The 18,096-nt window shown below is 38.6% G+C and overlaps 1 protein-coding gene across 1 annotated transcript; it reads right to left on the bottom strand.

The window, feature by feature from the left end:
• Positions 1 to 15,283: 15,283 nt before the first annotated feature.
• On the bottom strand, positions 15,284 to 16,059 carry LOC149258034 (germin-like protein 8-2). The gene is made up of 2 exons (XM_089397834.1): positions 15,930 to 16,059; positions 15,284 to 15,825 (listed from the first exon to the last, which is right to left on the bottom strand). The coding sequence occupies exons 1-2, from the start codon at positions 16,057 to 16,059 to the stop codon at positions 15,284 to 15,286; spliced, it is 672 nt and encodes a 223-aa protein (XP_089253960.1).
• Positions 16,060 to 18,096: the final 2,037 nt, after the last annotated feature.

Genomic DNA, 18,096 nt, shown 5'->3' with positions numbered 1-18,096 from the left:
TCGTTGTTGTTACTCTGCGCATTGTTATTGCTCCATCAGTGTTGTTACTCCGTCGTTGCTGTTACTCCGCCATTGCTGTTACTCCGCCAGTGTTGTTACTCCACTATTGTTGTTACTTCGCCAATGTTATTACTCCACTGTTGCTATTACTCCACCGGTGTTGTTACTACACTGTCACTGTTACTCTGCTGGTGCTATTACTCCACTGTTGCTGTTACTCCGTCAGTGTTGTTAATCCACTGTGCTGTTACTCCGTCGGTGGTGTTACTCCACTATTGTTGTTACTCTGTCGATTGTTGTTACTCCATTGGTGTTGTTACTCCGTCATTGCTGTTACTCTGTCGTTGTTGTTACTCCTCGGTGTTGTTACTCCATAGCTGTTGTTACTCCACTAGTGTTGTTACTTCGTCGGCGCTGTTACTTCGCCGGTTATTTTTTCTATTACTCCACCGCCATGTAGGTCGCTGGGTACACCTTCATTGAATCTTATGGATTTTATTAAAATATTCCAAAAGAAAGAGACTAGTATGTGCTGCGGACGACTGCATTTAAGTTGGGGGTGGTCCCGTCATAAAGAAATGACGGCATACCTAAAAATCATAATCATATCACATCATTACCAAATCCAATGAGAATGAAAACCAAAAAAATCATGAAATTTTGTAATCATGATTCCTACGCGTCGGAATTTCAAATCATATGCCAAGAACTTTACAGGTCATTTCCCCAGTACATTGCATTCAATTACCATAATCATTCACCTGTACTACCATACCCTGCCATTATTTGCTGTGTTTTTTGAGGTGTACCGACCATTATTATCATTCTTTTACCCCGCGGCCACCATGCTAACAATATTGTCATCGTCAGTTGGGTTGTTGTTACTCTTCCCTACCAGCCGACTATATCCATCATGTTCATCCAGTTCTCACGGTGATGGGTGGGTTGGCTGTGTGCCATGAGCTGGAGGGCACGACAATGGTCAGAAACAATCAGGAAGTATGGCAGGTTTTTGAAAATGCAGGATGGAACGTCTATTTCGACATATTGCACGGGATTAATGAGGCAATTGCAATTGAATTTGCACTCAATTTAGAGGAAGGGAGCTCTCGGGTCTGGGGGATAGAAATCCCTGTTACAGAAGAAACCATTGCAAAGGTCAGCGGGGTACCCTAGCAGGGGAAAAAATGGTTTTCACAAAGAACCTCCCTTCCAGAGTTCCCCAAAGCATTCTTGCAGGCCGGAGAAAATGTTGTTCAGAAAGGCCGATGGTACGACCGAAATTCATTACCGCACCCATGGGGTGAGGTAGCAGGTTTTGTAATGAGATACATAACCTACAAGGGGAGGTATACCACCATGTTTAAATACCATTTCAGAATATTGGCTCACCTCCGGTTCCCACAGGCAGAAGCATTCTCATTGAATATGCCTTTCTTCCTGTTAAGGAGTCTCCAGCTGATGGTGCACTCTGCTCGGTGCTTGCAACAAGTGGCAGCAGTCATTACCAACCATGGTCTAGTCCAGCTATTAGACATGCACGCAATTGGTCGATTTCAAATCCCTTGGGAAACATTCTAGGATTCTACAGAGGAAAAGATAGTAGCTGCTAGAGCCGCTAGAGAAGAAGAGCCTGAAGCGATGGAGGAAGGAACCAGAGTAAAGGATGAATACATAGATCAAGAGGAACTAGAGGAAATGGAGATGGAAACTGAAGGGCTGGAACAAAACTAGGAGTGCAAACATGGGAGGATAGTCGAGGTTGCTCCAAAAGAACCAACCTCAACCGCAGAACTGATAAAAGAAGAAGTGCTATAGAAGGGGGCCAATATAGAAAGGGCCACTAGCACCACGACCAAGGTTGTCCCTCAAGAAACAACCTCGATCACGGAGCTAGTGGAGCAAATCAGCAACACTATAATAAGCGAAGAGGGACCACATCAGGCTGAGGTGGAGGAGTCTGTTAATATTGCGGCTGGGGGTGTCCCACAAGAACCACCCTCGACTGTAGAACCAATGGAGGAAGATGAACCTGGATGAGAGGGGCCCGAAGCCAAAAGAACAGTTGGGCCAAAAGAAGAAGAGGCTATGGGTATAATGGATGGAATTGATGTAATTATGTAAGAATCCATTTGTATCAATGTCGTGCTGGAAGAAACAGTGCCAACATCGTCTGTTCAAGAACTGCTGGACATGGAAGGTGGTGTTACAAAAGAACCACCATCAACCTGTTCGACCCTAGAGACCACAGAGGAATTAGATGTTGGGACTGATGCTATTCCACAAGAACCAGCATCAACCTCAGAACAGGGGACTGCACAGGCGGGGGTTTTAACCTAGAGCAGAGATGCTACAGACAGAGGGAAAGAGCTCGAGGCTACAACTGGGGCCAAGATAGATCAGGTAGGAAAATTCTTTCAATTTTCCTCTTACTTCTCCATTCCAAAAAGGGCAAGGTTGTCTCGCTCTACCCGACACACAGAGGAAGATGTGGCCATTCTGCCAATTTTGAAGTATGATGGGTCGAAGAAGGAACCAGCTGCCACGGGTTTGTTGGCTGCATACCCTAATGGAGACCTTTCCCAGGAACCTAGTTTAAGGGAAGAGGCAGATGTTTTTGAAACGAGGGAACCTGGAAGGGCAGGTTTGGTTGAACCACCGATGGACATTCATCGAGTGAGCCCGGCACCTATCGAGATAGCTTCGCAACAAGACGAGGCAGGAGACAGTAAGGAAGTGGCTGCTACTCACGAAGAGAGGCTAAGCAAAGAAGCCCCGTCGAACCGGATGCAGTACCAGATGAGGTGGTGGTCAAACAAGAATGGGTAGAATTATGTGAATAATGAAGGATGCCTATGAAGCAAAAATATCAGCTTCAATTCAAAGAAACGATGTTGCTCAAAACAGAGGTTAAGAGGCTGAGAAAACAGATGCACCGGTTGAAGAAACAGGTGAAGAAATACAAGCGGCAGGCTAAGAAGCCCAAAACAATGACGGCTGAAGCAGGGACACAGGTAGATGAAGTGGCAACAACTTCTGTTGCCACTCAGACAGACCCGATAGAATATTTGTTTGAAGGCCGTGAGTTTTCTTTGATGGTTGAGGTACAAACTTGGAAATCCAATGTAGCGCGATATCAAAATGAAGCGAAGAAAGCCCAAGAATGAGCATCTACGACTATCTTTGAATATGTGGAGCGCATTGATATAATGCGATTGAGGCATGCAAAGCAACAACTCAAGGTGGAGCAGCTGGAAAGGCAAGTAGAAGAGTTAAAAACTGATAAAGAGCAGATGCTCCATTTAGCACAAGAAGTGATGGCATGTCGCCCTCCCGCTTCTGGTTATTCTTTATTTTTGCATGAACGCTTTCTTTTCTTTTGTTTAGAAAGCATCCAGAAAGAAATTAGTCACGAGACTGAGGATGGTGTACAGTTCCTCTGGATATTGAAAGCCCATGATGTGCCAACTCAACATTTGACGTGTGAGCTTTACATGCATGGGTATCTCTTATGGGTTGAGAGAGAATTTAATCCGGTTCCATATGTGGGGGACGTTCATTTAGGGGCCCTCACCTCTTACACTTTTAATAAGATAAGCTGGCAGAAGGCTTCTGACACGTTCGAGTCAAATCATGCCACGAAGCCTTTTATGGTAAGAGGATAACTGGAGAGATCAGTGACTATGTATAATAAGCACACTACATTTTTGGAAATTATGGGAAATAAGAAACGGATGATGAGGACACAAAAGTGGTGCATCGATATTTGTGTCAAACAATTGGTCACGTTTTAGGCTGAGGCCCTGGATAGTTGTCAGAAAAGGTGGATGATGTCATCCACATCTGTCTGGAACAGAGAACTGTTTGGAACACCAAATTTTGCACGAGCACTCATCAGGGTGCCAAGATAAGTGGCGTTCATCCAAACATGTGGGGTTCGGTGGATGGGAATTTGATTTCAATACCCTATACTATGGTTGCCGGAAGAACACTACACCCCATCCTATAAAGTACCAAATGATTGGTGGAAGGAAGTTCTCCTCTCAGAGGGGTTTAAGGTCCCAAGAACAGAAATGGCCGAGGAATACGATCTCGCCTGGCTTCAGGAAGCACACAGCCTATCCAACCCAGATCTGTGGAGATGGCGAGCTGCACAAGGGCGTGCAGAAGGCTAGTTGGGGGGGATGTTGGGCACCAAATTGGCCTATCTTTTCCCTGAATTTCCACTCCTCTTTTCATCCCTTTTGTATTCATTCACATATATTTATTGTGTAAAACTATGAGTTAATTCCCCCTTTTATCGTCTCTTGGGATATTTAATTAAAGAAGTAGAGTCATGAGGGTTTTACCTATGTGAACCACTAAGACATGTTATGACCATAGATTATGGAGCGCAGGTGTTGACCACACGACATATCGCAACAGTTCTGTGATTCACAACAGCTAACCGACCACGATGAAACAAAATAACTGATTTGAAGTTGTTCCCAACCCGTTTTTGAATCATTCATGTTCTTGCTCTCTCGGCGCTAGTGTTGTGATGGAAATGATGTATATCTTTGGGCATATAGTTGCCAGGTTTTGGGGAGAGATGTTATTCTCCTTCGTAGTGTATAAAAGACGGGTCATTCTTATATCAAAATTTAGTCAGACCCTGCATTGTATTGTAACAACATTATTTAGATTAATCAGATACAAAACTTTTTGCTGATCTATCGTTTGCTGTGAGTAACACAGCCCTGATCAGAGAGCTGGGCCCGCTCTTTTGATCAGGTGCTACGTGTTTCCTTGATTTGTGTGTATTGTTTATTGCTGTGTTGATTTATTGCTTACTGTCAGAGATTCCTTAGATAACTGTGAATACCTTTTTAAGTTTCGCAGTTGAGTTTTTATTTCTGTTTTAGCAATGCTTTGATTGGTAATCACGAACGCTTGGTCGATGACATATTATAACCTTGCCCCTACATATACCTTGCGTGTTGCCATGAAAATAATATGCACCCGGATTGATACATTAATGTTTGGTTGTGTTATATTCTTTCCATGTAGTTAACAGGGGGTTTGAGGGGCACCCGTAACCCCACTTAATGGGGTCCGGCAGACCCACCTATGGTTTTGTGCATGATTTTCGCACATGTTTTTTGCACGCGATGGTTTTCGGTCCATGGTGTTGGATGCGATGGTTTTCGGTCCATGGTATTCGACACGATGGTTTTTCAGTCCATTGTATTGGATGCTTCAGCATGTATAAATATGTATTATAACATTGAAAGGAAAATAATGAAAAAAATCAAGCTAGTAGTCCCGGTTTTGGGATCCAAGGGAATCTCTGTGTATATGTGTTTTATGTGTTCTGCTCTCACATTATTTATTTTCTGTGTTTTAGAATTCGTATGCAGGTAATTTCTGTACGGGGTTAAAACCTACATTTGGTATTAGAGTAGTTTTGGCTTCAAGGGGACACCTTTGTTGCTGAGGGGTTTCGCTCGGGCCTGTGGTAGACCCTGTTCAGTGGGAGATCTGCAAGATCGATTCTAGTGGTGAAAGAAGATGGCGAGCAGTGGAAAGATAGAGATCGAGAAATTTAATGGTCAAAGTTTTGAGTTGTGGAAACTCAAGATGGAGGATTTGTTTGTGGATAAAGATTAGTGGATCACGATAGATCGGGGTACTAAACCAACAGGAGTGTCCGATGAAGAATGGAAGAAGTTGGATCGGAAGGCAAAAAGCACAATACGATTGTGTGTCTTAGATTCAGTATTGTTGAATGTATTAGGGGAAGCTACGACGAAGGCTTTGTGGGACAAGTTAGGGACTTTGTACCAATCTAAGTCTCTGGTGAATAAACTGTTCTTGCGGAAAAAGCTGTATAACCTGAGGATGAAAGATGGAGACTCGGTGACAGAGCATCTGAATGCATTTAATACTGTGGTAAGTCAGTTAGCATCTGTTGATATTAAAATTTCAGATGAAGATAAGTGCATCAGTTTGTTGTGTTCTCTACCAGATTCGTGGGATAGTCTGGTTATTGCAATAGGTAGCAATGCAACTACCTTGCATTTTGATGAAATAGTCTCATCCTTGCTGACGGAGGAGACGAGACGAAAAAATACACAGAGCTAGAATGGTGATGCCTTGTTTGTATGAGGATGGTCCCAGAACAAAAAAAAAGTAAGTCATCGAGTGGGAGATCTAAATCTCTAGGAAAACCTGTAAAGGTGGCATGTTGGAAATGCGGAAAGGGCACTACAAAAGGGAATGTAAATCTAAAGCTCCGGATAAAGGAAAGGGATCTAATGATGCTCCTTCTGCAGAGGTGAAAACCACTTCAAATGAAGGTGGGGATGTGTACTTGGCTTCTTCAAGTACACATGTAGATCACGAGGCATGGTTGATTGACTCAGGTGCATCTTTTTACTTCACTCCCCATAGAGAGTGGTTCCGCGAGTATGAAAAATATGATGGTGGTGATGTCCTCTTAGGGGATGATAGGAAGGCTAGAATCATTGGTCGCAGAAAAGTAAAGTTGAAGTTGCAAGCTGGAAGGGTTAGAACACTTCCGGTTGTTCTGCATATTCCTGCATTGGCCAGAAATCTAATTTCTGTAAGCAAGTTGGATGATGCAGGTGTAAAAACAGTGTTTAAGAAGGATACCTGCAAGATGGTTCGGGGAGCATTGGTATTGATGCGGGGAGTTCGGATTGGAACTCTGTACAAGCTGCAAGGTAGCACTATTATTGATGGGTGCAATAGTTGTATGGTTCCTGAAAGTGGAGTAGAAAATCTAGTGGTATTTGGAGAGAAAACCATGTTGTGGCATTAAAGGCTTGGACATATTGGAGAGAAGGGCCTTCGAGTACTTCATGGTAAAGGTATGGTAGAAGGTGTGAGTAATAGCTCTTTTGATTTTGATTTTTGTGAAAATTGTGTATATGGGAAGCAGAATTGGGTGAGTTTCCCCTCTGGTAGTAAGAGGGCGAAACAGATATTAGAGCTTGTGCACAGTGATGTGTTTGGACCTATGAAGGTTCCATCACTGGGTAAGTCTTTGTACTATGTATCATTTATAGATGACTTCTCGAGGAATACATGGATATATTTCCTTAAGAAGAAATATGAAGTCTTTGACAGGTTTAAATAATTTAAGGCTCTCGTGGAAAATTAGACAGAGAAAAAGATAAAGGCACCGAGGACAGATAATGGTGGAGAGTTTTGCAGCAAGGAATTTGAAGAATTCTATAAGAAGTTTGGTATATCACGGCAACAAAATGGAGTTGCAGAAAGAATGAACAAGACATTGATGGAAAGGGCAAGAAGCATGCTCAGTGGTGCCGGGTTAGGATAGGAATTCTGGGCAGAGGCGGTGGATACTGCATGTTACCTGGTCAACAGGTCACCTTCATCAGCGTTGGAGGATAAGACTCCACAAGAGGTATTGACTGGTAAGAAACCCTCTCTTTCACATCTGAGTGTATTTAGATGTGATGCATATGTACATGTTCCAAAGGAGAAACGAACCAAGTTGGATAGTAAATCTGAAAAGTGCATCTTTATTGGGTATAAGGATGGTTTAAAGGGTTATAAGGTTTGGAACGCAGTCACATGGAAGGTTGTGTACAACTGAGATGTGGTGTTCAGAGAGGTGAAACATGTTTTAAACATGAAGTCCAACGAAAGGAACCTGAGAAGATAGAGTTTGAGCTAAAGGAGGAAGAATCAAACTCTACAACAAGGGAGGAATCAAAAGATGAAAAGCCACAAGCTCCGGTTGTGAGAAGATCAGTTCAAGAAAGAAGGCAACCTGAAAGGTATAGTCCATCTACTTTCTATTCAAATTTTTCTTTTTCTATTACCGGCGATGATCCCAAAACTGTGAAGGAAGTAGTAGATTCAGAGGATGGAAAACTCTGGAAATAGGCAATGGTTGATGAAATCGCATCTTTGCACAAAAATGAGGCTTGGGATCTGGTGGAGTTTCCGACTGGAAGGAAACCCGTTGGCAGAAAATGGGTGTTCAAAATGAAGACAAATGTAGAAGAAAAAGTGGAGAAATACAAAGCTTGGTTGGTAGCAAAAGGTTATTCCCAGGTTCCGGGAATTGGTTTTGGTGATATTTTTTCTCTTGTTGCCAAGGTAACTTCTATTAGATTACTTTTATTTGTTGCTACTGCTTTTGATTTTGAGGTAGAACAGATGGATGTGAAGACAACATTTCTTCACGGGGATCTAGAAGAGGAAATATACATGAAGCAACCTAAAGGCTTTGCAGTGAATCGTAAGAAAGAACTGGTATGCAAGTTAAAGAAGTCTTTGTATGGGTTAAAACAGTCACCAAGGATGTGGTATCAGAAATTTGATACATTTATACGGGGACTTGGCTTCACCAGAAGAAAAGCAGATCAATGTGTGTATTTTAAATTAAGTGGTGACCGTGTTATTTATCTGGTCTTTTATGTGGATGATATGTTGCTGGTTGGAAATGACAAAGAAATTATCTAGGATTTGAAGACCCAATTGTCCTCCAAATTCGACATGAAAGATCTTGGTGCTGCAAACTATATTTTGGGCATGGAAATTAAAAGAGATCGAGCAAAGAGGAAGCTCTGGTTAAACCAGAGGAAGTATGTCGAGACAATATTACGAAGGTTTAATATGCAGGATAGTAAACTGGTGAAGGTTCCTATTCCTGTAGGTGTGAGGTTATCTGCTGAACAATGTCCCAAGAAACAAGAAGAGGAAGAGGACATGTCCCATGTTCCTTATGCAAGTGTATTCGATAGCCTGATGTATGCAATGGTCTGTACTAGACTAGACATTGCACATGCAATGGGAGTATTGAGCAGGTTTATGTCAAAACCAGGAAAGGAGCATTGAACAACAGTGAAGCGGGTTTTCAGGTATTTGCGTGGCACTAGTGATTATGGTTTGTGTTCCCAAGGAAGATCAAGATTGGATAGAATGTTGGATATTTGTGGCTTTGTTGATGCAGTCTGGGTTGGAGATCTGGATCAGAGAAGATCTACAAGTGGGTATGTGTTTAACCTATTTGGAGGTGCAGTCAGTTGGATGAGTAAGAAACAATCTATAGTGGCACTATCAACTACAGAGGCAGAATACATGGCAGCCACTCATGCAAGAAAGGAAGAAGTTTGGTTGTAGAGATTGTGTTCAAGTATGGGGTTAGTACAGGGAGCTATAAGGATAGACTGTGACAACCAAAGTGCAATTTTCTTGGCAAAGAACCCCGCATATCATTCAAAGACAAAGCACATTGATGTTCAGTATCACTTTGTGAGGGATATGATAGAAGACAAAAAGGTGTTGCTGGTAAAGGTGGACACTTTGAAGAATATTGCAGATGCATTGAAAAAATCTGTGAGCTCTGAGAAGTTCTCTTGGTGTAGAGAGACAATGGGCATTTCAGGGCTGGAAAAATGACTAAGCTCTCTTGTGGCCCCCTGTGGAAAGAAAACAACAAGTGGGAGAATGTTGGGTTGTGTTATATTCTTTCCATGTAGTTAACAGGGGGTTTGAAGGGCACCCGTAACCCCACTTTATGGGGTTCGGGGAAGCGCCCCGGAAAATTTTGGTTTTGGACCCTATGTTAGGTTGGGCAGACCCACCTATGGCTTTTTGCATGATTTTCGCACATGTTTTTTGGACGCGATGGTTTTCGCTCCATGGTATTGGACATGATGGTTTTCAGTCCATGGTATTGGATGCGATGGTTTTTTGGTCCATGGTATTGGATGCTTCAGCATGTATAAGTATGTATTATAACATTGAAAGGAAAATAATGAAAAAAATCAAGCTGGTAGTCCCGGTTTTGGGATCCAGAGGAAAATCTCTGTGTATATGTGTTTTATGTGTTCTGCTCTCGCATTATTTATTTTTTGTGTTTTAGAATTCATATGCAGGTAATTTTTGTATGGGGTTAAAACCTACAATTAATGTAGGAAAAGGGGTCGATAAATTGTTCATACCTAGATACCAACAACTGCCATGGTCTCAAGGTTACGAAATTCACTTCAAATATCAAGAGGATCATATGAGTGAAATGACTCATCAACCTCCTCGGCTTACTGATGGGCTTGATTATTTTCCTAGGGGCCTCATTCTCCCCATCCTCCCCTTTTGCCCCTCATGCACTAACATCGCATGGGGGTTGGCTCATAATGCAAATGAAAATCAAACTAGGTTTGACCAAAATACATTATTAGACAAAACATAGAGATGCACAAGAATGAAATCAAATCTCATTAATCAAACTACTTGGACAACCAACACATTATATAGGCACACATAGAGAGCTTCTAGGACAATCTAGATCCAAATAATTCAGATCACCAACACACAACAAAAACTACGAAGGCACAACTCATGACAGTTAGACTCAAACACTAACTATGAGAACACAACTCATTAACTCTATCTAGACATATCATTTCCACATTATTCCAATATCCACCATTAACGGAGAAATGGATTTTCAACAATGCCTAGTTGTTGTCTACATATTTCAAAGTTCATCTTTCCAAGAGGCTTGGTAAAGATGGCAGCTACATTCTCACTTGTATTACAATAGACTAAATGAGTCTCATTTGATTGTATATTTTCTCTTACAAAATGATGCTCAACTTCAATATGTTCTTTTTGGCATGATAAATTGGATTATTTGCGATCTTCATGGAACTTTGATTGTCACATTTGATGCTTGTTAGTCCTTTTTGTTTTTCTCCATCATCTTTAAGAATCCTCCTTAACTGAAGAGCTTCACAAGTTGCATTGGTCAAGGCTTTGTGTTCATCTTATGTGGATGACAAAGAAACAGTTGGTTGTTTCTTGATGCTCCATGATATGACCCCCGATCCTAAATTGAATTCATATCTAGAGGTTGATCCTCTATCATCAAGATTTCCAGCCCAATATGAATCATAAAAATGCACCAACTCAACATCAGATTCATCGCTATACAAAATACCAAAATAAAGTGTTCCCTTCAGATATCAAAGGAATTTCTTTGCTGCTTTCCAATGGATTTCACAAGGCTTATCCATAAAGTGACTAAGGATGCTGACAGAATACACTATATTTGGCCTGGTGGTGGTGAGGTAGTTCAAACTTCCCACCAATTGACGATACCAAGTTCCATTCACTTCTTTAGATCCATCATCATTATAAAACTTGGCATTCTGTTCCAAACACGTAGACATTGGTTTTGCATTCAAACATATAAAATCTTTCAAGGATTGTCTTACCAAATTCCCTCCAAATTTCAAGACCCAAACAATAATACAATTCACCAAGGTCCTTCATTTCAAATACATGTGACAACTGAATTTTAATTTCTTCAATCAACCTGAGTGCATTGCTTGTTATGATAAGATCATCAACATACAGAGATATGAAGGCAATGTTCCCATCTTTATCTCTCTTGATGTACAAGTTAGGATCACTTTTGCTTCTCACAAAACCTTTTTTCATAAAAGAATGAATCAATTTTCACATACCTAGATCTCAGTGCTTGTTTCAAACCATACAAAGATTTCTTTAACCTGCAAACAAGATGCTCTTGTCCCTGCTTTACAAACCCTTTAGGCATAACCAAATAAACTTGTTATTTTAATTCACCATTCGAGAAAGTTGATTTGACATCTAACTGATGCATTTTCTAATCTTGTTTTGTAGCTAATGCAATCATGATTCTAATTATATTCAGTTTAGCTACAGGTGCAAAAGTAACTTCATAATCAACGCCTTCTTTTTGTGAATACTCTTTTGCAACTGATGTAGCTTTATACTTATCAATACTATCATCAACATTAAACTTTGGTTTGAAAAACCATTTGAATCCTATGGGAACTTTATCTTTAGGCAATTCTGTTAATTCTCATGTGTCATTCTTCATTATAGAGTTGTATTCCTCATTCATTGCATCTCTCCGTTCTTTATATTCTTTAGCTTCTTCATAAACTGAAGGTTCTACAACATTCATTACATGAGACATAAATGCATAATCTTTATATCTTATAGGTGGCTGAGTTTGACGTGATGACGTCCTTAGAGTTTTATTGCTTTCATCCTTCTTTCTACTTTGTGGAGTTTCTTGTTCTCTTCTTGGAGTGTCATGACTATTGGATGCTTCCTGCTCTTGAACCTGTACATGTTCTTGTTCATGTTGTTGTACCTGTTCATGTTCCTATTCAAAACATGCTTCTATTTTTCAATAATCATCAATATCGTGCCATACAACCGTGTTATTCATTTTATCACCTTCATCCTCATTTTAATGAATCACCACATCCCTACTTGCAAGAAATCTATGTGAACTAGGATCAAATAACTTGTATGCCTTTTGATCATCACAATAACCAATGAATGTGCACTTAATTGATTTTGCATAAAGTTTTCTTATTTCATATTTTGGAATATGTGCAAATGCCTTGCATCCAAAACTCTTAAATGATTCACTTTTGGTTTATGTCCATCAAATGCTTCAAAAGGTGTTTTCAGATTTAAAATTTTGGTTGGACTCCTATTTTTCATATAAAAAATAGTACTAATGGCTTCGGCCCAAAAACCATTAGTTATGTGGCACATTTTATTTTAAGTGGAACCATGCAAAGGTAAATAGTGTTTGACTTGTAGTGTTCAACCCATATGTGAAGCAAATATTGGGTAGAAATAAGAAAGCCAAGACGCTGAGAAAGTCAAAGAAATAACAAGAGTTGTTTGAGATCTAATTGAAAGAGTTGGAAACCAAAAAGAAAAATAATGTTTTGGCAATAAAATTCATAAACTAATCCATTGATGGCAACATTCTTCCCCTCCTTGTAGATGCAAAGACAATAAAGTAGGCTTGGCATATCCTTGAGAGGATCTTTTGTGTAGGGAGTAATCAAGTTGAAGATAGTATTGTCGTACAAACTACTGCAACAGTGCTTCAAAATGAAAAGGAAGTTGGATATATAACAATAGATCTATAGAAAGATGAAGATTTTAGTGAATCCCACTTGAAAGTGGATGGTAATGGAGTGTTACCACCAACAACTATGTTTGGCATAGTTAAAGCTACCAATGGAGCAACAAGAGGTTTGGTGGATCCAACAATCAAAATTTTTGATGTTAACTTTGATGAAGAAAAATTAACTAGTGACAAGTGGTTGCACATGATGCAACATAAATAGATCATTGATATGTTGTTATTTGGTGAGAGAAGACCACTTTCGTATGGAAGACAAGTGGAAGAAAACCTATCTACAACAATAGAGGTTGGTAAAAAATTGGAAAATAAATATTATGATGTAATGCCAGAGGTAGAGAAGGAAGAGGAAGAGGAGAAATCTCTCATTGTAGAGTAGAAAGAACAAAATAAATATGGTTCTACAAATGTTTCTCATATAAAATTAACATTTATTTTGAGTGTGCAAGTAAATAGGAAAATCATCTTCCAACTCTAGTAAAATGAGATCATGAAGAAAATGACATAGAACAAGAAACAAAATTTGAAGAAAAATTGAAGTTCCTTGAAGCCAGGTTTGAAACACCAGGTTTTGATGAAGTCTGCATAGAAGTTGAAACACGGAGTGTTGAAGACAACATGAACGATGTAGAAAATGAAAATGTTAATGAAATTTTCATGTATTGGAGCCCAAAGGGATAAAATTCTATTATGGACTTATGTTGCAGCAAATTGATAATCAAAGATTGATGATGAAGAGAAAACGATAGAAGATTACATCCATTCAGTTCTTTGCATTTCCTAAGCCCCCTTTTTAATGTGCTCTCTTTGATGCAGTTTTTTTCCCCTTTTTTACAACATTGTTACATCACACATTTTAGAGATAAATAGCATTCATTTTTAAATGTATCATGGCCTATCTTTAGTATCCATAGTATCATGAAGTGCTTGTCTCAATTATTTCAAGAGTATGGGTATGCTTGCCTCATTTGTAAATAGATGCTATACATATATCATTTTAACATCATTTTTTCTCTCTATAGGATTTCATCCCTTCTCTTTTTCTCTCTCTCTATATATATTTATATCTCTTTGACAATTTACAAAAGAAATGATGATGTATTTTGGGTTCATGATATGCTTCCACCCTCATACATAAGGAGGCATCTATTGTTGGAAATTTATTTGATTTTAGGAAAAGATGTCCTAAACTATCATTAATCCCAGTTAATACAACCAAAGTATGATTTATGGGCCCATTTTGATTGCTCAAATCATAGTTAAGTTACAATTGACCAATCTTGGGGTCAAGCTACCTTTTCATTATACATGCAAAACTGATAGGTGACCAGTAAAGATTTAACTTGTACAAAATTTCTATGGAATATTTTTAATAGTAATAAGGATAGAGGGTTAAGAGTTATGTTAAAGGTAGTTATGTTTTTTTTTTTTTTTTTTTTTTTTTTTTTAATTTAGTTTTTAAAATGTTATAAAAATAAATTAAAATAAAATATAAATATTTTGAACATGAAAAGAGTTAGGGTTTTTTAGTCATTTGGTTTACCAATTAAGAATTTCCATGATTAAAAATTATATATATAAATATAATTATTAAAACCATGATAATGTAACAAAATCCTTTTATCAAGTAAGAATTTGCATGATTAAAAATCAGATTCCATTTTATAATTATTAATAATAAAGTTATAAATTAATTATTTAGTATGATCTACTTTAATCTTGACGATATATATGAATTTAAGAATGATCAAACATGTTATAATCTGAGTGATAGCGAAGTGAATATGACAATGGCAAGAGGCCGTCCAAGAAGAATGAATTCTATTGCTCGTTCAATATTTTGTACATGATCGTGGAATTGTGGAAAAATCCTGTGTGAGTGATGTTTATTACTTGATCTTTTGTTCAATTTTTTCTTGGTAATTTAGGCGGTGTATCAAAGCCGTTCCTGCAGTTTTGAGTAGACTACATTTTGAAAAGAAGGATGGTGTTCTCTTTGTGAGAATGGTGGACGACTTCTTCCTCTGAACAGTTGAATATTGATTAACCTGAGAAATTTCATAATCCAAATTAACACTGATATGTATTTCCAAGTCTTTGTCAATCAATCGTGTATCAAACGCAGCGTCAGATTTGAAATATTGAACTTTTATTTATATTATAATTAAACGCAGCGTCTGCTATTATAATTACCTCTCTCAGATAACAACATCGGGAGGTTGGTTTTATTTAACTATATAAATACCACCACAATTGAAGGAAGGAAAGAGCGAATAGTATTATGACAGCATCGGATCAAGATCATGAGGATGTGAACCTGCTTTGGATAATTTGGACGAGCTTGTCATCGATCTGGAAAGCTCTGGCGAGCACAGAGGCAGAAACAGGAGGAGAGGCTCCGAACAAGGCCGGCGCAACCTGCTGAGTTCCTGGATTCTGGCTGTTCAGTCCAGAGAAGGCCACTGCGTTGACAGGGCCAATGTTCTGTTGGAAATGCACAAGACCTCGAGGGAACACAAACACGTCTCCCTTCTCCAGCGTTGTGGAGAACAGAGTGTTGTTAGTGGTGATAAAGCCAACCAAGAGAGTACCCTCGATCACCACCAAGATTTCGGTGGCCCGCGGATGTGTGTGAGGAGGGTTGAGGCCGAGAGGAGCAGCGAAATCAAGGCGGACCAACGAAATTCCCAAGGTGTTTAAGCCTGGTAGCTGCGTTACAAAAGCTGGCGTTACAACGAATCCCAACTGGTTACTGGTATCTCCTGGTTTATCTAGGCCCCTCAACCGGAAGTCGTCTGCTGTGACCGTCATCGCATTCTTACATGGAAACCCGTTCACAATAACTGCACAATTCAAAATATATATATAAAATGTTATTCACCCATGATCAGCTAGCAGAAATTCGCAAACGCACAAGACATACATAATTACAACATGGAAACATTACCATTGCTTTGCATATCAGCAACGCAAATGTCTTGTAAAGGATCTGGATCACTTGCACGCACAATAACAATACTATTCGCGTATGATAAGATCACTAGTACTGCAACTGCTAACGCCGGAAAGGATTCCATGGCTGTAACTCACTATTTTTCTTTTCTTCTATTCGAAAATAAATAGAGATGGACTGAATTTGATTATGAATGGAGAGCGTTGCTCCCTTTTATAACTATGCTAAATGACCCGGTGTTGCAGGTCCACCCACCGAATCCCCTCTGCCGCATACGACTGTGTCAGAGTTCTGGTTAGTTAGAGTCTAGAGTCTATAGTTATGTTTATATATATCTGTCTGTCAGGAGGATATGGTCAGTTGCGTATTTTCTTTCGACATTCAAAAATAGAAAATGTCTACAGATTGTCTTTTAAAAATGAAAAAGTTTGGTTTCATATCACGTGTTTTACTTTTTCAAACTAAAAAAATTGTACAATGATCCGGAGTTTGTTTTAGATTGTCTTTTAAGAATGAAAAAGTCTGCCTTCATTTAGCATGTTTTACTTTTTCAAACTAAAAAAAGTGTACAGTGATCCGGAGTTTGATACAGTTTGGAACTTAATATTTAATCACAAAAAATAATTAATTGATAATGGTGTTCAATATATATATATAAAGAGTAAGATTGTATTGCTTAACAAAATCAAAGTTTCAGTGCATAGTTCTATTATCTACTACCATTACTAGTATTTTTTAGAGCAATTCTACAAGTTCTGCTATTCTATTTTCACATCATCAAGGCTAGGAAAAACATTATACCTATCATTCTATTTTTCCATAAGAATACTTCCTATCAAGGTTTTCATTTTCGAATAAATAAATAATGAAAACATATTACTTTTTTCAGCGTGGCTAGTATCCAAATTCCACTGCCCACATTCCTCCGCTAGCTCTGAATATGAGAAGAAATTTCTTTCTCTAGCTGCCATGGTCTCAAGGTTCTCAAATTTACTCTGAATATCAAGAGGAACATACGAGTGAAATGACTCATCAACCTCTTGGGCTTACTGATGGGCTCGATTATGTTCCTGGGGGCCTCATCCTCCCCATCCTCCCCTTCTTCTCCTCATGCGACATCACTCCTTATGCACTGATGTCGCATGGGGCTTGTCTCATAATGCAAATGAAAATCAAACTATGTTTGACCAAGATACATAACACCACGAACAAAGCACTGGTGCTCAAACACTAGCTAGACACAAAAAATAGAGCTCCAAAGAGGTCCAACACAACTCTTAGCATGAATAAGGCAACATTCAAGGACAACTAAACAAGATTTAAAAGATTTAAAGATAATTTCTTATTATGTGCTTAATATTATTTATTTTGCAGAATATTGAGAGACTATTGAGTAAATTCTGAAGTTCTTTAGAATGAGAGAATTTAGGGTTTTGCTTGGATGGACCAATAAATGAATAGGATATTATGAAATTATTGAACAAACTTTGGAGCTCCACTGAATCTTAGGATTGAGAAAATCTAGGGATGTGTTCCTTGTTACAGGAGAAGCCAAAACTCAAAATTTAATGAAGATTCCTATTGTTGGGGACCAGATCCACATTTTGAGGGATTTTCGAGGGGAAAGTTGTCTCCTTTCAAAGAGGATGCTTCCCCATCAACTTGTATAAGTACCAATTCATATATGCTATTAAATTAGTTGGTAATGATGTTGATCATATATGCTATTAAATTATTTTGAGATGTTGACATGTTTGGCATTATCTGTTAAGATAGAAAAAAAATCTAATTCTATGTAATATTTTTCACATTGTTATTTAAAAATGGGAAAAAGAAAACATACAATGCTTTCGGGTATAATAATATTTCTAAGTTTTCATGTATAATTATTTTATTTTTTATTTATACAATTTAATTATTTAATAGATGCTAAAAGGTTAATAAATAAGAGAGTTTTTTTTTTCCTTATCTTGTCGGTGTCAGAGGGTTCAAGGGTAAGGGAATCAAATGGGATGGGTAACTAGGTGGCATGGTGATGGAGGGGGGAGGAAGAATATATATATATATATATATATATATATATATATATATATATATATATATATATATATATATGTCTCTTATCAAAGAGATACAATAAGAATAATGCCTTGTGCAACAC

The sequence above is a fragment of the Pinus tabuliformis genome, chromosome 6 (assembly GCF_031772625.1).
Source record: "Pinus tabuliformis cultivar Carrire ecotype Pingquan chromosome 6, CPIR1, whole genome shotgun sequence".
Taxonomy (NCBI): domain Eukaryota; kingdom Viridiplantae; phylum Streptophyta; class Pinopsida; order Pinales; family Pinaceae; genus Pinus; species Pinus tabuliformis.
The sequence above is the reverse complement of the archived record's forward strand: the minus strand, read 5'-3'. Positions and strand labels throughout refer to the sequence as shown.

Bases quoted from the DNA above. Each gene is read 5' to 3' on its own strand.
- LOC149258034 (XM_089397834.1), bottom strand. From the start codon at position 16,059: ATGGAATCCTTTCCGGCGTTAGCAGTTGCAGTACTAGTGATCTTATCA. The intron at 15,826-15,929 runs GTAATGTTTCCA...TGAATTGTGCAG, and splicing joins TGCTGATATGCAAAGCAATG to TTATTGTGAACGGGTTTCCA.